The following is a 26769-nucleotide window of genomic DNA, read 5'->3' as shown; positions in this document are numbered from 1 at the left end:
AAACTGTTAAAAGAAAAGGCTGAATAAACTATTGCATAGATAGATACTGTACAATACACTACGCATCAATATGTCTTTCCTTTGTGCGTTGAAGTTTTCAATGCGGACTCGACGCGCTGCGCGCTGTGACTCCATGTTGCTTCAAGCGCATCATTCTGCGCTCGGGATGCGCATAAGCGCTTTGTGCCGCACTGTATTGGAGTCTTTCATAATCATATCATAATACTTTTGCGCAATGAAAGATTATTAAATGTCCCATCTATCATATGTTGCTGCCTCAATAAACAGCTGTGCTATACATAAAAAAAATGTCTTAATTTTATAGTAGCTAGACTATGTATAAAATAATTTATCTTTTTGATTTTTGTTATCATGTTTTTTATGAATGTATTTTACAACAATACAAACAGCAATGTGTAACGTTTTACCAGATTTGGTGCTGGTGCCTACACTTATTGTCTCTTATTTGTTTCTAACCTTATACTTACCTCAAGTTGCCTTTTGGGACATACATGCATACATATCATACTTGCCTGTAGAGAGAAGTTTATTGCAGCATCATATAAAATCAACAATAATGATAATAATAATATTAAAGCAAACACAGCTCTGGTATCGGAATAGTATCGGTATCGGCCGATATCCAAATTCAGGTATCGGGATCGGATCGGAAGTGAAAAAATGCGGATCGGTGCATCCCTAGTAATTTCCCATGTAAATATGGTAGCCAATCATAACAGTGGGCATTTATGCTGTATTAATAATAATAATGTTATTTATATAACACCTTAAAAGGCAATTTTACCAGACATCACAATCCTGTTGGAGTATGTGGACTAGAGCTTAGATTCTCTGCCCGAGCCCGACCCGACCAACGGGCCGGGCCGGACCGATATTTCCCGCCACTATGCTCGGGTCGGGTCGGGTCGGGCCCATGATCAAGCACATCACGTGTCACGCGCAGCGTCTCATCCACTCGCACGCTGTGCTGTAACGTTAGGCCTATTGTGTAGCTTAAGTGCAACATGGAGCTTGAAGAAGTAAAGAAAAAAATGAAAACAGGAGAATTAACTTTGAGCAAGTATGAAGGAAAGTCGGAGGTATGGAAATATTTTAAACTAGTCGTGGGCAGTGACAACATATGTGCTGGCTTTGTTGAGTGCAAGTGCGGCGCGCTGCTAGAGAGTCTGTACGTGTTGTAGCCATTAAATAAGCGCATTTAGTTTCATATTTATTAAAATATTCTAATGTTCTTTTTTTCCATCTATGTTGATTATGAAAGTGAACAGAGTAGATAGGAGGATGCGCAATATCAGGAGACATGGAGTGGTTCAGGCATGATTTTGAACACTTCATTATGTTTTGTTTTGTAGAAAGCCTTTCTTTAAAGTGAATTTCGTTTTGTATAAATTGTATCTTAATTTTAATAAATTTTTCATGAACCAATTGCCTGGATTTAATAAATAAGCAGCAAATATAGCAGACAATAATCATGATATGGAGACGCCGGCGAGCCGCGGTCACCATAGCACGTGAAATAAAGCCATCTCATCATAAATTAAATCAATTCTGCACGCTTGTCACCGAATTTACAAATTCACATCTTGCTTGTTGCACGCACACATATGTCGAAATAACATTATTAATAATAATGAATCTTTAAGAATATTTGATTGAATCCTGAATGTTGTGCTTGTTCAATTTAATAAAATTAAAACTTTCATTGTGATAATTAAAATAATTGAATATTAAATATTAAGAGGCCAATTTTTGCACATTTATTATTAGTATTTATACTATATATATATATATATATATATATATATATATATATATATATATATATATGTCAGGGCTTGAATTTCGGTGCGGGATTGCGGGTATAGCGCATCATTTTAATCATTCCCGCAGGTCTTGCATTTATAATGCGGGAAATTCCCGCAAACATTCATTCAATCTAGCATGTAGGCCTATGAGTAAATTTAACCTAACAGATTATAAGATCAAATCAGTCATTTTAAAACATTCTGCGAGACGCAATTTCACAAACATTGTGAGTGATTCTGCCAATGCAGCGTCTTCTCTGTCTCTCAAAATAGGTTGCACAAGGCAAGCCAATCGCGCTGCAGATGCAGGCGGTGATTCTAGACTCTCGCGTTTCAGGAGTCGGGACATATGATGGAAATGTCACTTGCACAATCGGGCCATTGCATCGTCACTATTGTTTATAATTTGTGCGTCTTTTTAAGTGTTACCTATTTAAACATTCAAGTGATTTTAAACCGCATAACAAACAGCTCGTGAGTAACAAAACTGAGTACTTTTTCGCGAATTATAGCGCTTTAGAGGGTCAAAAGCACACAACATTGTCTAAATGGGGAGTATGCTCTAAAACACAATCGGTTATGTCTTAAAAAAATAATACAAAAAGAAAATGCATGTGACACTATAAGAAAAACAGTATGGGCCGTTCACGTTACGTCTGTTGCGCGCTCATCCTTTAGGCCTGGGGCCTGGGACACACTGGCTGCATGGCGTAAGCGTGGCGTTTCTGTTGCGTGTCAGCTGCGTGGCGGCAGCGTCGCGTTTTCTGTGTCTTTGCACATTAGAAGCGTGTCTGACGCGGCGCTGCTGACACGCATCACCCTTGTTCGACATATTGGAGAGAGTTGTGCAAGCCCTATAGGCCTACTTCGTGTTAAGCATAAATATAAAGCCTACTGATAAAGACACTGTCAGCACAGCAGTATTGACAGCAAAATAGACTACAGAATATGTCGTTCTGTATTGACAGGTGCAATATTTGAAAATTGATGATTAGGCCTATTTATTTATTTATTTTTAAATTAGGCCTATATTTATATCTAAATTTGTCAAAAATTTAATTTATTAATATGTATTCTTGTACAATATAACATATAAACATCTTTTTCTATTCTATTTTGCCTGGAAACGCTTCCAACACGCTTGCGTGTCGCGTGAAAAATAGGCGTCGGATTGCTTAGCAACAGGAAGCCCTTTTTAAAAGAGGAGAAAGTGGCGCGGACTGCGCTTTACACACAACATCTGAACGGCCCCTTAATGGATCCATGCACTAGCTCTTAAAGTGAGAGTAGCCTAAAATGTGTCTGACATTATTTTATATAAAACAACAAAAGATAGCATTAATTGTAAGGAATCAGGATTAATAGCCTATTTTCAAATTATACAGGACTAAAAGACTATTCCGTGTTATTTTTTCCGTTTCTAGCATTTCTGAATACTAGTGTTGGACCTAAACTTTTCTCTTTATTTCATGTATTTATTTGTGCTACTTTTTTCAATTTAATTCAAAGATTGAAATCAAGCTTCCTTTTGCTGTGTAAACTAAAAAAATGACCCCATTGTAAAAACACAAATACAATGAGTAAGCAAACATTTAGCTAAACTTATTTTTTTTAAATTGTCTAAAAAAACTCCCCCCTCAAATTAAAAAATCCCCCCCATAAGAATGACATAAAGGGGGATTTCCCCCCTATTTTCCAAAACGAAATTCAGGCCCTGTATGTATATATATATATATATATATATATATATATATATATATATATATATATATATATATATATATATATATATATATATATATAAAATTTCGCAGCTCCCCCGTCAATGGTCCAGCACTTATTCAGCACCTGCGTTGAAAAATGATCTGGCGTCGCCCCTGGTTATAACGGCCCACGTATTAAAAATGGTCGGGTTTAAATCGGGCTCATAATTACAGTTAATGTGTCGGGCCAGGCCGGGCTTAGACACAATGTGCACGGGCTCGGGTCGGGCTGGGCTTGATTTTTTGGGCCCGATCTAAGCTCTAATGTGGACTGCTGTTGCGGCCATGTGATGTAACGTTAGCCTACTAGAGGTAACTGTAAGGATGCTGCTTTCAATAATTGCTGCATTGATCCAAAAGCCAGTTTGCTGAATCTGTGGATGTTTTGAGTTAAAGGGTTAGTTCACCCAAAAATGAAAATTAAGTCATTAATTACTCACCCCCATGCTGTACCAACCCCGTAAGACCTTCGTTCATCTTCGGAACACAAATGAAGATATTTTTGATTAAATATGAGAGGTGGATCACTGCTACATAGGCTGCCAGAGGGAATGAAACTTGACGGCCCAGAAAGTCATTAAAGAACATGTTTAAATATTCCATGTGCCTACAGTGGCTCAACTATAAGTCTATCAAGCGACGAGACTACTTTTTTCCCGAAAAAAAAAACATAATAACGACTTTATTCGACTATTCCTTTTCATTCCTTGTGGGCCTGAGACGAGAGTTCAAGAGATTTCCACGACGCATGCGCGAGAACTGAACAAGAAGTATTAGAAGAAGAACGTCCTCTTCTCAGTTCTCGCGCATGCGTCGTGGAAATCTCTTGAACTCTCGTCTCAGGCCCACAAGGAAGAAAAGGAATAGTCGAATAAAGTCGTTATTATGTTTTTTTTTTCGGGAAAAAAGTATTCTCGTCGCTTGATAAACTTATAGTTGAGCCACTGTAGGCACATGGAATATTTAAACATTTTCTTTAATGACTTTCTGGGCCGTCAAGTTTCATTCCCTCTGGCAGCCTATGTAGCAGTGATCCACCTCTCAGATTTAATCAAAAATATCTTCATTTGTGTTCCGAAGATGAACGAAGGTCTTACGGGGTTGGTACAGCATGGGGGTGAGTAATTAATGACTTAATTTTCATTTTTGGGTGAACTAACCCTTTAAATGTGCAAATGGTAAAAAATAATTGTGCAGAGTGTTCAAATTAAACTGATTAGATGTGTCCTATCACTGTGCAAGCAAAACCTTGAGTTAAAAATCGAATTTTACGTAAACAGAAATGATTTGATTTATTAGACAAAAAAAAAATGGTGAAATACGGCTATCAGTGGATATTGGGATCCGCTGATAGACACCTACTTTCAAATGCCCCAATGTGTAGCAGCCTACAAGCGCTGGTAAAGTGACAGGCCTAACGTTACTGATTACGGCAGAAATGAAAGTAAGTGCGCACTTGACAGCTCATCGAGTCGTTTTACGGATATAAGTTTACCAGTTTATTAAGCACCCACTGAAAAGGTGTGTATATATTTGTTTACTGATAGCTGTGATCGAGTGTGTTGTGTAGCCTACTTCGCTGTGTATATTGATGATAATGAACGGGAGAGATATTATGAATAAGACTTTAATGCGCACGTACGTCTTATAGCCTACTGTGTTTATTCAGCTCTTACAGTGATTCTCGGGAGTAAAACTAACGCTTCATCTTTTGTGTTATGTACAATAAATTATTTTAACTCATCAGCATATTTTGGCCATCATTCGAACGCGGTCCGCTGCTACAAGAGGCTTGTACTAATAGTGGATAAAAGCAAGATGAAAAACTTTATTAAGCTGATATTAAACTAGCCTATACCTGTTCTATTGCCAAACAGCATATATTCTCTGATTCTAGGCATTATTGTCCGACTCCGGGTCGAAATGAACACCACCACTGCAGTTTTGATAACATGAGATTGTCCTGACAGAGCGCGAGCTTATGAGGCTCCGCCCTCTGGGCCCGGCAGCAACAGCTCATTTGCATTTAAAGGGATACACACTAAAACGGTGCGTTTTTCTCAAGTACTCCTCGCTGCTGACTGTAGCGCGGTGACGTCACGTATAGGACGCATGCGTAAATTTGACATAATGTGTTTTAAGAACGTTAATGTATTAAAAAAACTCAAAAGTAATAATGAAAGCAGCAAAAGGGAGTACAGCGCACATCCATAGGTTTAACTATGTCTGATCTGAGGTAAACTTATAAGGAATTGCAAAGTATATATTGTGTAATATCTGTAGTATTTTATTTAAAATTTAGTTTCACATTGTTGCACTAAACTGTGTAAATTACTGTAAACATTAATGGCACCTTATATTTCTTATTTTAATCATTCCTCTGTAAAAGTTAATTGTTTATTTTTGTGCATTATAAAACATTTATTCAAATAAAGTAGTTTGAAGTTAAACCAAATACATACAGTACATTGTCAATCTCTGTATCCCATATTATGCATGCCAACTCAAAAAGACAAACTTATAACCCTTATTTCAAAACAAAGATGATAATTGTGTAAAAGAAATATGTACACATACAGATAATCACATGCATATCTGTACACGCACACACACACACACACACACACACACACACACACACACACACACACACACACACACACACACACACACATACACACACACACTACTCTGCTTGAAATTCCCCTCCTTCATTGAAAAAACAAATCAACCGAGCAATAGCCCTCAACCCTCTTATCTGCATAAAATCCATGCAGGGCTCCACTTCTGCCATCACCTACATACCCAGGTCACAAGTCAACGAGTAGGGCACCCGGAACTCTTGCTTATATTGTCTGGAAAATGCACTCCAGTTCACAAAACCTAAGTTAGATAAAACAAACAATATTGAATCATTTTGAAGAAAGGCATTAACATGGTACAGAGTCATACATGGAATTTCTTATTTAAATATTTTAAACATATTACAGGAAGATGTTGGACAAATATGTTTGAGTGTCATTGGCTTTGTCTGTAAAGTACCTAAAAGACTTACTTTGTTTAACTATGAACAACATAGTTAAAAACAAGTTTGTCAAGACAAACTTTAGGTTGGCTTGAGAACGCCTGAAAGTTTGAAATAGTTTGAAAAGCTTGAAGTAGTTTTCAATCTGAAAGTTTTGAAGGCAATACAGTCTATCAGACACAGACAGACAGATAGGCAGATAGAGATGGATAGACAGACAGATAGACATGACAGATAGGCAGATAGAGATAGATGGATAGATAGACAGACAGCATAGTGACAACACTGTAAAACTCCCTTGGTTTGTAGACCCAGGTCTCACAGAATGGACCGTGATATTTATCACAACTTGAACTGCATTGATTTATTTTAATGCTTTCACCTTTTTTAAGGACACCCATCCATCTAGAAAATAACATATACAATCAAGTTAAGCTTTGCTTTATTCTATATCTGACATTTACAGGGTTTCTGCCAGTCAAATGAAGGTCAATTTAAGATTTCCTTTTACACCTTTTTAATAGTATAGAACATTTCTTGAATAAATTGAAGGGAACTCAATACATTAATATGCTCTCTAAAAGATAAAAAAAACTAAGGAGAATCAAAATGAGTTTTATTTTAGCAAAATACAAAGTTCAACTCCATTACTTTTTAATTTATTTTACCACAAATATTTAACATAACTTACACTACATTCAGGAATGTAACTTTTATAGTATGATCTGATACTGAGGATCAACATGCAATGCATGCAAAAATCAACTACATGACTTCATTCATTTAAGTCTTTCTGCTCTATTTGAAGACATCTTTCAAGCCTTAGTCTAATCTGTTTAAAGGCGAATTAAGACTTTTACATATCATTTTAAGACTTGCTGAAACCCTGTCATTTTGAATGCTAACATATATCATAAAACATGTCATAGGCCTACATTTTTTTTAAATCTAAAACATTGATGCTCTATGGGCAGGGGTTTTCAAACTTTTTGTGTGTGGACCACTATTTGTAATCAAGAATTTTCGCGGACCACCTCATAATAGCCTACATAATAAAATATGTCTACACACAGTCCTACCTGAATTAATCCGCACCTCTAAATAGGCTTACTAGCACTAAAACTATAACTGGTCATCACATCAGTACAACAGGCTTGTTAAAAGAAAGTTTACTGCACACAACGTCTGCCACATATTTTGGTAATTTACGTAACGTTATTTACTCAAGCGCCCGAGGGCATAATCACGTTCATTTGAACAACAGGCTTATTTCCATAGCAATGGAGTATGAAATCTATACAGTAATAAGAACACTTGGATATAGTCAACATCTCAAAACCTTTGGCGATTTTAGGGGATTATTAATCTTCAGAGTTTTACAAGTCCTCAAAAAGTAGGCTTGTGTTTGTCCACTTAACAGCACATCCGCAAAACATTTCAGAAACGCGAAATCAAGAAACTAACTGGAAATTAAAATAATAACAGGCCTTCGTTACCTCTGCCTCTTTTCTCTTCAGAGAACCTGTTGCTATCGGTTGCTATCCACCGATCCATGTTGTGGTTCTAACGGCACTGAACTTGAACGTCACGGCCGAGAGCCACTAGCCTATTTTAGTAATCACACAATAACTTGACAATTTAATTTGAATTTTATATCAATATAGGCCTAGATATTCTTTTTACTTTTTATTTTTTATGGGAATTTGGTAAATTGTGGTAAAATTAAGTAATAAAAAAAAATATATATATATTTACCATCCACCGACCACCTGCAGTACCCTCAGGGACCACTAGTGGTCCGCGGACCACAGTTTGGGAATAGCTGCTCTATGGCATCTCTTACAATTAAAAGCCGTTAACACAAAAGTACAATTGTTAAAACAGCATAAATAATGCTTGTTGACTTACTGCCATCGAATCTATCGCCGTAAGTGATTGAAATGAACTGCACGTGTGCACATGCGTATTATATGACGATACGCCATACTTTGCACATGCGTGGTAACACATAAGTACATACGTGACGTGTATATGTGACGTCACTGCACTACAGTCTGCAGCGAGTGTTTCTGAGCCCCAAAAAGTGACAATTTAAACATGCTGTAAAAAATGATCTGTTTGGTATTTTGAGCTAAAACATCACATACCCACTCTGGGGACATCAGAGCCTTATTTTACATCTTGTTCAACTGGGCATAATAGGTGCCCTTTAACAATCCGTTCAACAGCGCTCAAAATGCTAGAGAGGAATGCTGGTAGGCCTACCCTACCGACTTGGTACCAAAGTTAGTACTTTTGACAACACTATATTTGAAATAACTTTAATATCCAAAGGCAACTTATTCCACTAGTTATATTATTCCGCATAGTTTTAAAACTTTACAATGTGATATTCATAAGACTTTGCCTAGTATTTTAACAATGTTTCTCACTTACCCTAGATAAAAATTTATACAAATATAAAGGAGCTTTTTTATTGATTATCTTGTGTAGCATTTTTAGTTTAAGATGTGCAAGTCTGTTGTGTTCCAATCAAGATGTCTAAAATGGGATACTTCAATGTGTAAAACTACTGAAACCTAAAACCAACATTATCAAGTTATTTTAAGATTTCTGTAACTTAACCAACCATACATGAGACAGACCAGACACCCAAGAAATGCATGTGTACTTAAAATGACATTACACTAAACATGATGCAAATCATTTAAAATTTACTATCATATCTAGCAAGAAATTAATTTTTTCAAAACAGGCCATGACCAAAATTAACGTTTGAGATTTCTTTGTAGCCACCACATGTAATGCAGCTCACTGTCACCAAACGTGTCATTGATTGATGATGTATAAAAAAAAAAAAAAGTTTTCTTGCGTGCGTCTGCTTTTAATGCGTCTCGACTGCCATTAATGACAACTGAGATATTACAGTGTGACACGGCTAAAATCAAGGATCATGTTCGTACAGTCTGACAAGCAACAATCTTAAAGGACTATCGTAAATTGTGTGCACCCAGCTTTAATTTATCTAACAGTTTTGAATGATTCACTGTCAAAAGCTTTTTGGAGATCCAAGAGTACCATTCCACACATTTTACCTCCATCAATCTGCTTCCTTATAAAATCTGTGAAATAAAGTAAAGAAGTATCCGTTGGATAGGATCTTATAAAACCTGACTGAAAATAATAAATGAAACGTCTCGGTTACGTATGTAACCCTCGTTCCCTGAGTAGGGAACGGAGACGTTACGTCGGATGACGACGAATGGGATTTCGCTTAGAAAGCCTATCGACTTCGAGTATTACAAAACGAGCCAATGGCAAAGAAATGCCATGGGTCTCCGGAATTTGCATAGCATATCTCCGCCTTACCTCGTGGGTATAAAAGGAGGACGCCGGCAACATGCAGATATGTTTCTTCCCTGAGGAGCCGAGACTGAACTGCGATCCCCGCAGTACAGCGAAGTGGCAGGAAGATGTAACGTCTCCGTTCCCTACTCAGGGACGTTTCGATGTCACTAGTTAAGTCAGATGACGGCAAATGGGGTTATCAGTCTAATCATGCCACCTTCACTGCTGTCTTCCAGCCCTGCGTAAATCTGAGATCCCTGTCGTGAGACTAGCACAGACGAAGGACTCCTATTTAGCACAGGAATACCGAGGTACACTGGGGAGCATATCCCATAGCTTAGAGGAAAAATGCAATTATTGCCAACCCAGAGTAGGGGGGGGGGGGGGGGGGGGGATTCTTAAAGAATACACATATGACCCGGAGGGATGCATATGGAGAACACTTGGGGGTCCAGCCGCAGGTGGAATATTTCAACCCCAGGGGTGGCAAGGTGGCTTGCCAAGGGGAAAGACACATGCTCAGAGAGGCTTACAGTGGAAATACACACGTGGGGGTCGCTCAGAGGAGGGACCATGCACACGGGAGGCACCTAGCCGACGCGCAGGCAATAGACACTAGCGGCGACGTCAAGAACGCTGGAGGAATTCAGGGCTTTCGGGTTAGCTCACCTGAGGAGAATATCGCACATATCCAGTCCGTGGAGTGGAATGGCGAGCAAGCGAAGACACCTGAGCGGGTCCAGTAATAGCTGGTTGGAGCGAGTACATGAGAGGACACTGGCTCCACTTGGAGATTGTAGAATCTGGCGAATCTGTTCGGTTTCGCCCAGCCTGCAGCTCTGCAGATGTCTGTTAGCGAGGCGCCATGTGCTAGAGCCCAAGAGGACGCCACAGTCCGCTGGAGTTGGCAGTCACACCAAGGGGGCACCGTCGACCTTGCTGTTGGGTACGCCAAACCAATGGCGTCCACTATCCAGTGAGACAACCTATGCTCGGAGAGAGCCTTTCCCTTCAGCTTCCCACCATAACAGACAAAGAGCAGGTCTGAGGTCCTGAAACACTGCGTTCTGTCTACATAGTTGTGGAGAGCACATACTGGACAGAGCAGTGCCCAGGCTGGGTCTGCCTCCACCAGGGGCAGTGCTTGCAGGTTCACCACCTGGTCCCGAAAGGGAGTGGTAGGAACCTTGGGCACATATCCAGGTCAGGGTCTCACAGTCACGTGAGAGTAAGCCGGCCCGAATTCCAGGCACGCTTTGTCAAACGGAGAATGCGTGCAGGTCCCCTACCCTCTTGATGGAGGCCAGTGCAACCAGGAGCGCTGTCTTCATTGACAGGAACTTAAGCTCCACTGATTGCAGAGAGGCGAACAGATCCATCTGTGCGTCCCCGAATTGGTCCCAAATCAGCTGAACCGACTGGGGATGGAGTCGCCAATCTCCCGGGAGGGGCTGAGGCTGTGACAGCTCGTCGGCTGCACAGTTCAGGGCTCCGGGGATATAGATGGCACGAAGCGACCTCAGATGCTTCTGACTCCATAAGAGGAGGTGGCGGGCGAGTTGCGACATACGGCGGGAGCACAGACCACCTTATGGTTGATGTACACTAAAGTGGCGGTATTGTCTGATCAGACTAGTACGTGTTGACCCTTGAGCACGGCCCGGAAGCGGCGCAGAGCAAGACGCACAGCCAGCAACTCGAGGCAATTGACATGCCAAAGACGCTGGGGTCCTGTCCAGGAGCCCGCGGCAGCACGTCCATTGCACATGGCGTCCCAGCCCGTGGTGGAGGCATCTGTCGTTACAACAACATGCCGGGAAGCTCGTTCCAGGGGCACTCCGGCCCGTAGAAAACTGAGGTTCGACCACAGGGTGAAGGTCTGACGGCAGGTTGGAATAACTGGTACTCGGAAGGTGCCATGTTGCCATGCCCACCTCGGGACTCGGTCGCGAAGCCAAAGTTGAAGCGGTCTCATATGAGCAATCCGAGTGGCGATGTTGTGGCTACGGATGCCATATGCCCCAGGAGCCTCTGAGGCTTAAATGGTGGACATCACCTGACCCAGGGAGCGTGTGGCCACTTTCGTCGCTCAGGGAGCAAGGTCAGTGGCGGCGCGCAGCTCGATGAAGAGACCTGGGTCAGACCGACCCTCCTGCATGTCCATGAGCACCTGGGCCAGGTAGACCAGCAGAATGACCATGGCATGGCATCGCCACAAATGTAGACGAAAAACTACAGGCTTCGGACGGGTGCTTAGGATCGCGCCGAGATGAAGCACTCTGAGGACACAGATATTTTAGTATCACAACAGAGTGTTCAACCGGGGGACCCCAGTGTACCCATGGGCAGCGGCCCCGTGGAGGGGAGGAAGAGCGGAGAAGATCAACGAGGGATCGCTGGAAGACAGGGTCTTCGAGGATTTCGAGATCTCCTGATGCACATCCGGGAAGAAAGGTATTGGAGTGGACGCCGACAGGTGTCAGCGGCCACACCCAAAAACCAATCGTGCAGCAGCGAGCGCACAGGACAGGGTGTAAGGTTCCACTCTAGTCCAATGCTCGCGGCGGCCCGGGAAAGCATGGCCATCATCTCAGGATCTGACTCGACAAATGCCATATGCACATCCGAAAGTGGCAGCACTTCCTGAAGATTCTAGCCCGCCCTGTGATGCTGCGATGGACAACAGATCAGATTCTGGAACGCCAAAGGACACCCGAGGGGGGTCCGAAGACGGGCCCATGGGCGTCCTGTGACGTTCACTGGGTTGCGTCAATAAAGAGGGGGGGTGGGGCACGGACGGAGAGTCGGCGCCTTTGTTCCACACCAACACCCTCAGGTCACCGTGGCCACCAGCCGAAGTAGCACCTCACGTGGAGAGTGTCAGATCGGTGTGTGGATGAGGGGACTCTCTCTCTAAAGAGATCACTAAGTCTCGACCTTAATGACGCGATGATCACGTTCCCGCGGGGAGAACGTGAGTCATCCACAAACGCTGCTCTAGCGCGATCAAGCCCAAGCACACAGAGCAGAGAATGTGCCCATCAAAATCGGAAATGAGTCAACCGCAACCAGAAATGCACGGGCGAGCCGTCTATAAAAAGACGTGCCGCGTGCAAGCTCTTTTGTGAGAGGAAAAAACACCACGATGTTGAAGCAAGCAGGGAGAAACACACTCACTGGCAGATCACTGCACAGATCAGCAGGCAATGTGAACTCGCTGCAGATCGCCGTCACACCAACACCGGAGAATGGCTCGTCTCATAGAGTGAAGTCAGGAATGGCTGTGGAGTGAAGAGATACTCTTGGCTCCGAAGCGAAAACATATCTCCATGTTGCCGGCGTCCTCCTTTTATACCCACGAGGTAAGGCGGAGATTTGCTATGCACATTCTGCAGACCCATGGCATTTCTTTGCCATTGGCTCGTTTTGTAATACTCGAAGTCGATAGGCTTTCTAAGCGAAACCCCATTCGTCGTCATCCGACGTGACTTGGAGTGACATCGAAAGGGAACCATTATTGCATTCATACTGATACATCTGTTTATACACGACCTTTTCTAAAAAAAAATTAAGCCAAACTAAGAACGGAGACAAGATGTAATTTCCAGGATCATATAGGATCATATTTCCTTGTTTGTATAATGGATTAATCTTGGCTATCTTTATGCCAGATGGGACTATACCCTTTCCTAAAGAAAGATTTACAATAAATGCAACAGTTGGAACTATAATATCTGCAGCATCTAGATAAAATCTCTTAACAAAATGTATTCCAAACATTCCTTTAATCCTCTCGTTTCTTAGTTCTCCTATAAATCAAAAGAGCCTTATTCCTGCTTTTTATTAATTCCATTATTTCCTGATTCATCCAAGGACTAGATCCTTGCTTAACTCTCACCTGTCTAAGGGGGGCGATTCTATCCACTACTTTAAGAAATAAAACTTATATGTTAATTAATTAAACTAAAATGTGTCCAATCATCATTTAGCATCCATTTAACTCAATAAGTTGATCTTTAAATGCTTCAATGCTATATTTTTTAACAATCTAGTCAGTACTGTTTTATGATTAGTACATTTTAATTTACTACGTTTCCTTGTACAGAAGATCACTAATGCCATATTCTATTACTCCTTACTGAGAAATATACTTCACATCAGACACCAGAATAAGATATAGGGCACTTTCCCCACCTTCCCAAACTCTAGTAGATTTGTTTATAATTTGGGTTGAGTTAAATAATTTACATAATGACTGCAGGGCATTATAATTATCCTCTATAATTAATAATCCAAACATTATTGGCTTAGTTGCAGGTATTAACAAGTCTAAGAACAATAACTCATGTTCAACATTAATATCTAACACATTGAAATTAATGTATGATCTAATAAAAATACAAACACCCCTTCAGTGTCTGTTGCGATCCTTCCTACTGTAGGTGCGTTATAATTTTATACCATGTTTCTGTTAAGCAAAAAATACACAGTTTACAATTTTTAAGTAACCACCTTAATTCATCAGTTTTTGGTAATAAACTCCTTACATTTAAATGCACAAAATATAAACCTTTTACTGCACAAAATGAAAACCTTTTACATTAAAATAGTCTTCAAACAAATCGTCCGAATTTCGTCTTCACATTGCTACCCCAGTAGCCCGCCATTCCAAACTCCCCTCTCCAAAGCTCAGCACCCACCCCAACCACGCCATCATCGATGCAAAGGCAAGGTATCTTATTAGACATGCTGATCACATTTGGCTCCATTTAATATTTGTGTCTTGTCACTGTTATTCTGTTTGTGCTGTGGAAGCTACTGTCACCAAAACAAATTCCTTGTATGTGTAAACATACCTGGCAATAAAGCTCTTTCTGATTCTGATATTATCTCTTCTTGGCGGTCATACCTGCACAACAGCAATATTTCGTTCAGCCAAGAATGATCCGGAATCCAAAACTCAACCTTTGTTCGAGCCAGGACAAACTACCACATTAGGACATGGACATGGGTGAATGTCACCTGACAATAAAAGACATAGTATAGGATGATAAAGAATTTTCCGGCAATGATGGTGTTTTGAGATGGAGGGCCTGGACGAGTGCAGATGTAAAAGGGGAAAAAAATTAACTGTCAGTAACCGATAGTCACCACGTCGCAACATTCTTCAGATAAAAAATTAAAACAGCTCTTATTATCAGAGAAAGCTTTGTTTGAACGATACAAATTACAAAAAATAAAAATAAACGCTAAAGCTGAAATCACAATGCCAAATGCACATTGCTTAAACACCAAATTAGATTTGTGTATAATGAAGCAAAATGCACAGCAGACTATTTTAAGCCCTTGAAACTTTCCCCCCTTTTGAGCCCCAAACAGGAAAATTACATGCTTGAACTTAAATGGTTGCATTTCCTAAATCCTTTGGAGTATGTGCATAGTTGTGGTATATTTTGAAAGAATACACTTGTAGCTTTATTTTTCAAGCTCAAGTCAGAATTAATATAGGAATAAAATAAAGGTGCTGAACATGCGGAAGTATATTGGAATGGACATGTTTTTTGTAGAACATCTTTTTATCATTAAAATAATAATAATAATAAAGATGCTTGCAACAGCTAGAAATACAGTGAATCCAATAACAAAAGTCTTAAGCAGTTATGTTTCAAGTTTGACTTGACTCAGTCTCAAAACTCTTAACACTCAAATCACAAACTCTCTCTCTGCTCAAAACACAATATCTCCAGACTTCCTGTAAAGGAAGTGATGATGTCTCTTTTTAAAACAATCTGCACCAATCAGGATCGAGCGGCAATCATCGTGCAGGAACCAATCAGATGGGCGTTCCAATCATCCGTCAGGAACCAATCAGACGTTCCTAAACAGACACACTGAGAGACTGACAAAGCAACAGAGATACAAAATACAAATCATAGGGTCGTAACAGGATGATATAACAAAAAATGAAATTCCTACAAGGACTTCAGGGGTGGTGAAGGCGCAGTGGATAAGACACATGCCTTTGGTGTGAGAGACCCGGGTTCGAATCCACTGTGAGACACCAATGTGTCCCTGAGCAAGACACTTAACCCCTGAATGCTCCAGAGGCGTGCGACCTCTGACATACATAGCAATTGTAAGTTGCTTTGGATAAAAGCGTCAGCTAAATACATAAATGTAAATGTAAATGTAGGACTAGTGCCTTTTTTCAAAAAAGGCCACTTGGAGCTCCAAAGTGCCCCTTGATAACAAAATGATCTGAGGGCTAGTGAAAGCTGTTACACTTACTTTTACATGTGCCACATATACTAAGCCATTCTTTAAAAAAAATATAAAATAATAATTGCATGTTGTTAAAAGTTGGTGTTACGTTTTAGCTTGTATTACTAAATTCACACAAAACGTAGCTATATATATATATATATATATATATATTGATTCAGACAGCAATCGGCCTCCAAAAGCAATTGTTTGGAGGCTATGCATAAACTATGATCGCAACGATGGCCAATCATTCAGACAAAAGACATTCACTGTACGATATTGTAAAAAACCTACATTGTGATATTTTTATGCACGGATGATACGACACCGTTCTCTTTCTCAATTGTTTACAACACATAACCGAGTGTGTTTTCGAGAATACTCGCAGAGACAGGCATTTTTACTAAATTTTGTGTGCATGTATTTGTTCAAGCTCGAAAATAAGAGAAAGAAACTATGAATTCTGTGTTCACCATGCTGTCTGCGCAACTGTGTGTGTGCGCTCAGAAAAAAGTGGGCGAGATACAGTCTTCTTGCACTTGATGTTTAAACTTAAAAACAATGATAAAAATGATAAAGTGACAAATGATAAAATTTCACTCTATGTTGGTTAAACTTTGTAATTAAAGGGGAACTTGGCAAATATTTCAACTTAATAAAAACGTTTAGAAATCATTTGGATGGTTAAATAACCTGTTCTGGTGAAAATGGTGACTTTCCCCGCTCCCCCCAGCGTTCCCAGGCGGAAAACCAACCTTGCAACATGGGGACTAACGTCCCAGTAAGTTGTAAATAGAAAGTCTTGTGAGAAGCGAGAACGAGCGAGAAACACAAACTGCTTTACGGCAATTCGACATAAACACACACGCCCCCCTCAATGTGTATTGTTGTATGTGTATACCCACCTCGGTAGACATAGCGCCACACGATAAAGTTGGCCGGCTCAGATAATAACAAATGCACATGAGCAGCGATAGAAAGGGGGAGGAGGGTGCCGCAAGTGTTTTTTTTATGATGTGTTGTGAAAAAAACGCCCCACAGCTTTGGGGGAGCTCATTGAGAAAACATGCGACAAACAAAAGTGAAAATCAGCGAAGAAATGGTTTGTGTTGCCAAGTTCCCCTTTAATACGCTGATTACATGCATTCTGAACCGTGGTGCAACTGGCCACTATAGATCACAGATCAAGTACGATCCCTTTACTATTGCGGATGCGCACATAACGATATAGATTCTAAAATTATATACTGTGCAGCCCTAGTCCAGAAAGCTGTACATTATCATAAAAATACCTCTATGTGCGCATGCGGAAGATAAACAGCGCACACGCTGCTGGAATCGTCTTGGCATTGGCTTAAAGTTTTGTCGTCAAGATTTACTACAATGACAATGGCTGGAGAATATGCCTCTGAAGATGTAAAAAAAAACTACTGCCCTATTTTGAAAAATAAACTTTGGAGGTGGGCTCATTTGTTTGTGAGAGTCTAATGTATAAGATCATATACAGTTTTACTTTTACAACATAAACGGTGCTCAGGTTGCATATTTTCTTGAAGAACAATGATGGAGGGTAGATATGTCAGGCGAAATCTAACATAAACAATGGACAATATATCAATATTTCACAGATTTAGCTCTTTTGTGGACAAAAAGTGCTGTTTTTCAATGGATGCTTGTCATGGAAATTTTACCCAAGGTCGCCGGATTGGATCGATTCATCTATTTCATAACAAAGGTATGAAGTTGATTTTGCATGTTTGTTGTTTGCACAAATTACAATATTACTATTGCTGGAGGATCTATATTGTAGCACCGTAGATTGACAATAACCCCTTAGAGCTTTCAAATGATGCTTTGTTATCATTCTCAATATTTTTAGACAGTATTCTATATAGTAAATGTAAATGATGTTAACAAAGTGACGTCAACCCCGAGTCAAGAGGTTTTTAAGCGACGTTCCTTTGGAAATTGTGAAACTACTCATGTGGTGCTTGAAGATGCTTTGACAACTGCAGGGGTTAGGGATTAGGCTAAAGGTTAAACTGCGGTATTAGATCATGATTATTGTTAGTCGAGGCCTCGTTGCAGTAGCGGAGACAAATGGATTACGCTACATAAAGCCTACAGGATTATTTCGGCTGCATCCATGACTACTGCATCACAAATGAAGAGCTTTTCCTTAATGAAGAACCAAAACACAGGAAACTGCAGGAAAACTATATTCACTGTCATGCATGAACATATGCATTTGTATCTGAGTGTATGCCATAAAGACAACTTCTACCTGTTGCCTGGCAACATTTGTGTTCTGACTTGGGTCCAGTATTGGGTTTTTCGAATTTATATGTTTCTTCATCATCCTCAGGATCTCTTGTGCATGCCAACAGCACTATGTTCTGTTTTCCCCCTAATTCTGCTGTCTGGCAAAATAACCTTTCAATCACTGTCCACGTATTATTAACCAAATAGTAAAAGTCTACGGGACAACGGCCGTCCAGGACAGAAGTTGTTGATCCCTGGCCTACACAACCCCATCAATGTGTGGCCACCTATTGGTATAGGGCCTAGTACAGTATTACTATTGCGTAGTTAAAAAGAAATAGGCCTAATCATTTGTATTTTTCTGCTTATCCATTGGGTTTCAAACTTTGGTATGTTTGGGAAGCTGGTTGGGTCACTGTGGTATCTCCTATTACTTCACTAATCCTACCCATAAATCACTCTCTACAATCAGACCAGTGACCAAATTACTTAACCAGTCCCCAATTCAAAAGGGGGGTCTACAGTGGTTGGTCAGACAGAGGAAGGAAGAGATGTTGTCAACTCACCTTTGGCTGAGCCTCCACTTCCACCACCTGGTTTCTGTTCGTGATGCTCTTGACAAGGGTCTCTACTGTCCCATTGAACTTCATAAAGAGCACATAGGTGGCGTAGACAAGCAGCATGCTGATACTCTCCAAGTACGTGATGTAGTTATCCAGGAAGAAAACTATGAGCATAATGAGGCCGATGATGTAGAAGGTGACGTCCCTGAAAAGAGGCCACCATGTCAGGTTCAGGATCTCCTTCGAGAATACAGCACACATTCCAATGACGAACAAGATGTTGAACACAGCGGAGCCAACAATGGTTCCGATGCCCACGTTACTGTGGGAAATGAATACGCCGATGACTGAGGTGAAGAGCTCGGGAGCCGAGCCCCCGGCCGCCATGAAGGTGGCGCCCGCCACGTCATCTGAGATCTTGAGTTTCTCTGTGATGACCGTAAGCGCGGGGACAAAAAACTCGTCGCAAACGATGGCAAGGGCAATGAACATGTAGATCATGCCGAACATGTGTAACACGACAGCGCCACGCCTACGGTCCTCCAGGCTGAACAGGTCAGTCGGATAGTCCCCTTGACTCTCGTTTGACTCTGCGGACGAGCGCATGGCTATGGGCGTGTCCTCTGAGAGGTTACTGTGGTAACCCAGGTGTGTGGATAGCAGTGTTCTGTGTGGGGCGTGGCTCTGAAGCCCCTCCCACTGAGCAGTAGAGTGCCATGAGAAGGCCACTGCACTTATTGCTACGAGACTGATGAGGAGGCTGATCACCCGCGCAGGCCTGAGTTTTCTCCTTAAGCGCTGGCGAGTACAGACAATCTGACTGTGCTGCACGTCAGAGGCCATGGCCATTCTCTCTGCTTCAACACTCATGTGCTCTCTTGTTACGCTACGGTTAGGCTTAGCGCATGCTGAGAATGCTACTTGTACAATAAATCTGTGGAATTCAGATGTCCTTCAGCACAGCAGAGGCTTCCTCATATTAGCCTGAGAAAAATAATCACACAGAAAGGGTGGGGTGGGGGTTAATCACACATCACACAAAGCCAAAAAGATCTATGCTGCCAGGTCAGTGTCCATGCATATACGTATGTCCAAGTGCACTAAGTAAATGGTGTGTGTGTGTGTGTGTGTGTGTGTGTGTGCGTGTGCGTGTGCGTGTGTGTGTGTGTGTGTGTGTGCAATGTGTGTGTGTGCAATGTGTGAATCTGCGAGCATCTGCGATTGCTGACTTGTTCTTACTCACAGCTGCGTCTGCATTTTCAAGGTCACAGTGAAACGGCACAATGTCAAAAGCATGTCTGCATCGCTCTCATACCCTACGCAGCAGTTTCACAGCATTAACCTTATATAACCACAAATAAGATCTAAATAAAAGCTCAAATTCTTCAACAGCAATACTACTGCCTTTGCCATACTACTGACTGCCATGAACACAAATGTTTTTATTATCTATAAAGATGTTTTCTGAAGACCTAAATTTATAAGAATATCATAGTTTAATTTCAGATCTACTCCTGCCAGTGTTACAGCACATTTAAGTCTTCTCTTCCTCGCTATATCAAGACTATTCCTTCCTCAGTGATAGTGATATTAGAATACTAGAACGAATGAAAGCCATGAAGTCTGATTAAAATAGGTCTTTTATTAACATATTTTCTTTAAAGCATATTAAAATGAGTTACTAGTATGGCCTTATATTGTATTGAAGCATTTATAGGCTTAGTGGCTGGAAAATATACAAATTAAGTGCTAAGAGTTGTTAAAAAAAAAAAAAAAACCTTGTCCAGAAACTATAGTGCAGGAGAAAGTGCAGTACAAAAACTGGAAGTGTTGAGTCAGTTGGTAAGTACGATTAGTTAGCTGTACTAAATCTGTCTATATTTTGTTTTACTTACACTGAAAATAATACATATTATTCTTATTATTACAATTAATAGTTGCATTAATAAGTATGAATAGGTATAATAATAATGGAAAATGGGAGTTGGTTTAATTTGTTGTTTTGGGAATATTGATATTTGGACATATGTAGGTAAATAATTAAATAAATAAACATCTTTATTTCTCTAAACGCCTTGCTTGTCGCGTTGTTATTCTCTCTCATAGTCATTTGTCATTCATGTTATTAACATCATCAGTACATTTGTCCATGGTTGACAATGTCACTTCTAATAATGCTGTCATTTATCATGCTGTTATTAAAGGGGGGTATGGCTGTCATACCTGAATAATCACAGTCTGTCTGACATGCAACAGACCTGTGATTCTCATGACCTCTGAGCTCTGTGTGCCGAAATATGAATGATATAAGCTAAATAATCAATAGTCTGATATATGAAGGTAAGTTCTGATCTAACGCAACGTTGTCTGCTCATACTCTTAATAACACCAATACTAATGATACATCATGTGCAATGTACAACGCACCATTTCTGAACTGTATATTAAAAGCAAATAAACACATTGATAAGCTCACTGATCGAATAAATGAAAAAAATGTGACTTACGTTCAGAGGTGATGGATGAACGCGACGGTTCGGCGCGACGTATACATCAGGTTGACAGTCCGCGTGTGTCCTCTCTTGTACCCTCCAGTAATTTCTTTCCGACTATGATGATGCTGATGATGTTATTTAGGGGCGGAGCTCCGAGAGCGCATCTCTGTGTCCAATTTCATGCTCTTATTCCCTGACATAACCTATGGCGAGGAGCGATGTTCAAACCGACCACAGCCCCTCTCTCTTTGTGTGTGTGTGTGTGTGTGTGTGTGTGAGAGAGAGAGAGAGAGAGAGAGAGAGAGAGAGAGAGAGAGAGAGAGAGCGCACAGGTTTCGCACGCAACGATTCCGCGCAGCCGTGTGCTTCTGTGACATCACAATGGCCCAAGTGGAAGCGTTACCGTGGTTTCAGCAGAGGCGTTCTTCGACAGGAAAAGTCTCACATCATCACGAGTTTAGACTGATAGAAAAAGCACGAATCATCATGTTCCCACTCCCCCTCCCTTACCATTCATAATTGACAGACACTGTATTGTTTTTAAATGCTGCCTCTGGTTATGGTAACATATACAAATAAATAAATCTTTTTTACACATACCATGACAATATCAAAATATATTGTTTTTGCAGTAATCAATTACAGTAATGAGATTTAGAAATGCTTATTTTTTATGAAAGCTGTGTCACACATAAAAAAGAGATATAAGCCCTTATTTGCTTCATAATGAGTCTGTCCGTGTTGAGTGAGTTAATTTATTCAGTTTCTTGAGCGAGCTGACTCTTCATTTTTATTATTCAAAAATAATGGCTGTGTTTACTTGCACTCTCAGGAGACAGAAGTGTGAAAGTGTTGGGGTGTAGGAGTTGCTGGTGTTTAGTCAGTTTGTTGTGTCATTTGTGTGTGTGTGTGTGTGTGTGTGTGTGTGTGTGTGTGTGTGTGTGTGTGTGTGTGTGTGTGTGTGTGTGTGTGTGTGTGTGTGTGTGTGTGTGTGTGTGTGTGTCAAGTCAAGTCACCTTCATTTATATAGTGCTTTTAACAATGTGGACTGTTTCAAAGCAGCTTTACAGTGATAATAGGAAATTAAAGTAACAGATTGTTTGGGCTTTACAGCAGCTCTAGAATAAAGTTATTGTCTAGCTAAAGTTAGTTTTGATTGATTCACTTCCGTCGCAGCAATCATTGGTTATTAACTTAGGGACCGTTAACACAACACCATTCTGACAGAAAAACCTTAATGCGATCCGGCCGCTCATTTGCACAAAACAGTGCCTGTTGACTTAAGAATGCTAACCATGAAATAAGTTCCAAGGTACAAGCCTTGAAAATTTTATGATACAGTCTGTTATCGCAACGTGAACCGGAATTATCCCGACAACATTTTATCTGCACAGAGGTAAAGGGAAGGAGGCCTTCACAGGGGAGAGACTAGTTGACACTTCAGGACAGCGTTTTCGTCATGTCCAGGCACAGATCTTTCATCAGATCCGGATACGGCCTGGATCAGGCGGACTCTGGTAAACCTCGGGATAAACAGAGAGACTAATATTAGCGTAGATGCCATCCTGCTTATGATGTAACAAGTATCAGGATTTATCGGAAGTGTTCCCGGTTCCGGCTGACCTAATCTATGCAGCCTAACATTGAATTATAGAAGTCTCTAATGTGTTATGTGTATGCTAGGTCAAAATATGTGTTTTTAGTCTAGATTAAAACTGACAGAGTGTGTCTGCTTCCCGGACAATGTTATGAAGACTGTTCCAGAGTTTTGGTGTTAAATAGGAAAAGGATCTACCTCCAGCAGTCGATTTTGATATTCTAGGTATTATCAACTGGCTGGAATTTTGAGATCGCAATAGACGTGATGGACTATAATGCGTTAAGAGCTCGCTCAAGTACTGGGGAGCTAAACCATTTAGTGCTTTGTAAGTAATCAGCAATATTTTAAAATGTATACGATGTTTAATAGGGAGCCAATGCAGTGTTGACAGAACCGGGCTAATATGGTCATACTTCCTAGTTCTGGTAAGAACTCTAGATGCTGCGTTTTGAACTAGCTGTAGTTTGTTTACTAAGCGTGCAAGGCAACCACCCATAATAGCATTACAATAATCTATTCTTGATGTCATGAACGCATGAACTAACTGTTCCGCATTTGTCATTGAGCCATATGACGTAATTTAGATATATTTTACTAGATACTAGACACGTGACTTTCAAATGAAAGATAGAGGGCACACCCAGGTTCCTAACCGACGACGAAGACTTGACAGAGCAGCCATCAAGTGTTAGACAGTATTCTAGGGTAGTATGTGAGGAATTTTTTGTCTAATAATTAGAATCTGGTAAGTTTCATCAGGGCGTGAAGAAATATAGAGCTGAGTATCATCAGCATTACAGTGAAAACTAATGCCAAGCTTCCTAATGATATCTCCTAAAGGTAGCATGTACAGAGTGAACAGCAGCGGTCCTAGTACTGAGCCTTGTAGTACGCCATACTGAACTTTTGATCAATAAGACATCTCTTCATTTACTGCTACAAACTGATAACGTTCAGATAAGTATGATTTAAACCATGCTAATGCAATTCCACTAATGCCAACATCATTTTCAAGTCTATTTAAAAGAATGTTGTGATCAATGGTATCAAATGCAGCATTAAGATCGAGTAACGCTAATAGAGAGATACAGATACCATTTCTTTCTAAAAAGGAACATAGTTATGAGGATACTGCCTTTTCTAGTATCTTTGACAGAAAAGATAGATTCGAGGTCAGCCTGTAATTGACTAATTCTGTAGGATCAAGTTGCGTTTTTTTAACAAGCGTTTTAATCATGGCCAGCTTAAAAGTTTTTGGTTCGTATCCTAATGACAAAGATGAATTAATTATATTAAGAAGAGGATCTATGACCTCTGGAAGCATCTCTTTCAATAGCTTAGTCAGTGTAGGCTCTAACATACATGTTGACGATTTTGATGATTTAAAGAGTTTAGAAAATTCTTCCTCTCCAATAGCAATGAATTAATCAAATTTTTCCTCAGGGAGACTATAAGGCACTGCCTGGTGCGATACTGTAGTAGACGGTTGTATAGTTATAATTTTCTCCCTGATATTATCAATCTTACAAGTAAAGAAGTTCATAAAGTCATTACTGCTGTGCTGCTTGTAAATGTCTGGGCTTGAAGCTTTATTTTTCATTAATTTAGCCACTGTTTCAAATAAATACCTAGGGTTTTGTTTATTTTCTTCTAATAGTGTTGAAAAATAAGCAGATCTACAGCTTTTAAGGCCTCTCTGTACGCAATCATGCTCTCTTTCCATGAAATGCGGGGAAAAAAAACTCTAGTTTTGTTTTCTTCCAATTGCGCTCCATTTTTCTGGCTGCTCTCTTAAGGGCCTGAGTGTGCTTCTTGTCCCACGGCGTTGGACTATCTTCTTTAAGCGTAAAGGAGCAACTGTGTGTCTAAAGTGCTGGAAAAGAGAGAGTCAAAAGTTTCTGTCGCAATATCGAGTTCTTCTAAGCTATCTGGGATGCTGAGGAGATGAAACTGATCAGGAATATCATTAATAAAGCAATCTTTAGTGGCAGAAGTGATAGGTCTAACATATTTGTAACAGAGTTGACTTTGCAGTCTTGGCTAAATGAAGTGAGTAATTCTAGAATTGGGGGTACATTTCAAGTCTCCCAGATAAACCTTCTTTTATTAAAAAAAAAAAAAAAACTTTTTTGAATCAGTTTTGAATATTAACACAAATTATATTACACTATCACTAAAAATAATGCTTTATGTATATTTAGGGGAAAGAGATAATGGGAAATATTAACTAAATGACTCCCACTCCACCTGTCTCTGCCTCCTGATTCATACAATAAACTTGAATTATCATGAAACAATTAAGTCTAATTTTCAAATATTTTTTGTGTTTATTCTATTAAGTTATATAAACAATTGCATAGAATATATATTTTTCTGTATTATTTGTAATTTAATGAATAAAGAAATAGATGTTGTGTCTGTCCCTACGTTCGGTCAATTCTGTTACCTCTGTTATAAAACAAAACAAAACCTCCAGAGTATTTGTAGAAAAAGCATGTGACTTGCACCAAGTGAAACTCCAGAAAGCAGTGAAGGTGAGGTTAGAGCTAAAGCACAAAATGGTGGAAAATGTCAACTCTGTTATCGTCAACCCAATTTGTCTATAACAGAGTTGACAGATTTTTCTGTTAGTGCATTGATGTTCAGTGTTAATATTTTAAATCTTACAAGTTTAAGATCAGCAAATAATGAAAATGTTGAATTTAAAGTGCATTCTATGAAAATAAAAAAAAGTTTAACAGAAAAATTAAATCCTATTTTTTGTTTTCTTTCTCTAATTGAAATGTACCTGCAATTCTGGAATGAGTCACATAAAACTAGATTGTGTGTGTGTGATTGTGTGTGTATGAGTGTGTGTGTGTGTGTGTGTGTGTGTGTGTGTGTGTGTGTGTGCGTGAGTGTGTGTTTGTTGTTTGGGAATGTTTATTCGGGTAATTGCTTCTATACACTGTGCAGATCTATGCAGTACTTTTTTGCTGAATCTATTACAATTGCCCACGCAGAATCCAGAACACTCTCGCCCTCATTAACACACACACACACGCACACACACACACACACACACACACACACACATACAATCTCATTTAGATTGATGAGCACAATTCAGAGTGAGTAATGATTAACAGTCTGCTAGAGTTAACTCACCTCTCTATCAATTTATGATTGCGTAATCTGTCCTTACTCAGATCTTGAAGATTGATATAGAGTAGGCTAGTACCTATATATATATATATATATATATATATATATATATTATAGGCTATAGCCTATGATGTCACACATACAATAGAATATACACTCATACTATATAAAATTTTTTTTTTTACCAGTAAGTACCAATAGGCCTAGCCATGAAGAGAGTGCGATTTCGGACGCAGCCCTGAACTACGTAGCTGATGGGGAGACGCACCATCTCTGCAAGCAGCGCACATACAGGACGCATAGTGGGAGCGCAAGAAAATAGCCCACGGAGCGCAAATGAATGGGAAAGACCGCTGCACCTTGAGACGGGCTCTTTTAAAATATTTTAACTTGACACAATGCAGTGAAATCACAGCGAGTGATTAACTCCCGTAAAACTAGTCGCGAGGACAGTAGACTGAGCGCGTATTATGATAACT

The 26769-nt window shown here is 40.1% G+C and overlaps 1 protein-coding gene across 6 annotated transcripts in view; it reads right to left on the bottom strand.

Moving 5' to 3' along the window:
• The window catches only part of slc24a2a (solute carrier family 24 member 2a), a 168463-nt gene extending 146555 nt beyond the window's left edge, over positions 1 to 21908 (bottom strand). For 5 of the 6 annotated variants that reach the window (XM_077202068.1, XM_077202070.1, XM_077202069.1 and 2 more), the window contains exons 1-2: positions 21559 to 21866; positions 19055 to 20035 (exon numbers count right to left, since the gene is read on the bottom strand). In XM_077202068.1, coding sequence (XP_077058183.1) covers positions 19055 to 19921 — 867 coding nt within the window. In that variant the 5' untranslated portion in view covers positions 19922 to 20035; positions 21559 to 21866. Of the gene's footprint in view, positions 1 to 19054; positions 20036 to 21558 lie in introns of all 6 variants that reach the window. The other variant, XM_077202072.1, reaches the window with a different exon arrangement.
• Between the last annotated feature and the right edge of the window lie 4861 nt (positions 21909 to 26769).

This window comes from Siphateles boraxobius, unplaced genomic scaffold (assembly GCF_051911475.1).
Source record: "Siphateles boraxobius isolate OS27281-9 unplaced genomic scaffold, OSU_SipBor_1 48, whole genome shotgun sequence".
Taxonomy (NCBI): domain Eukaryota; kingdom Metazoa; phylum Chordata; class Actinopteri; order Cypriniformes; family Leuciscidae; genus Siphateles; species Siphateles boraxobius.
The sequence above is the reverse complement of the archived record's forward strand: the minus strand, read 5'-3'. Positions and strand labels throughout refer to the sequence as shown.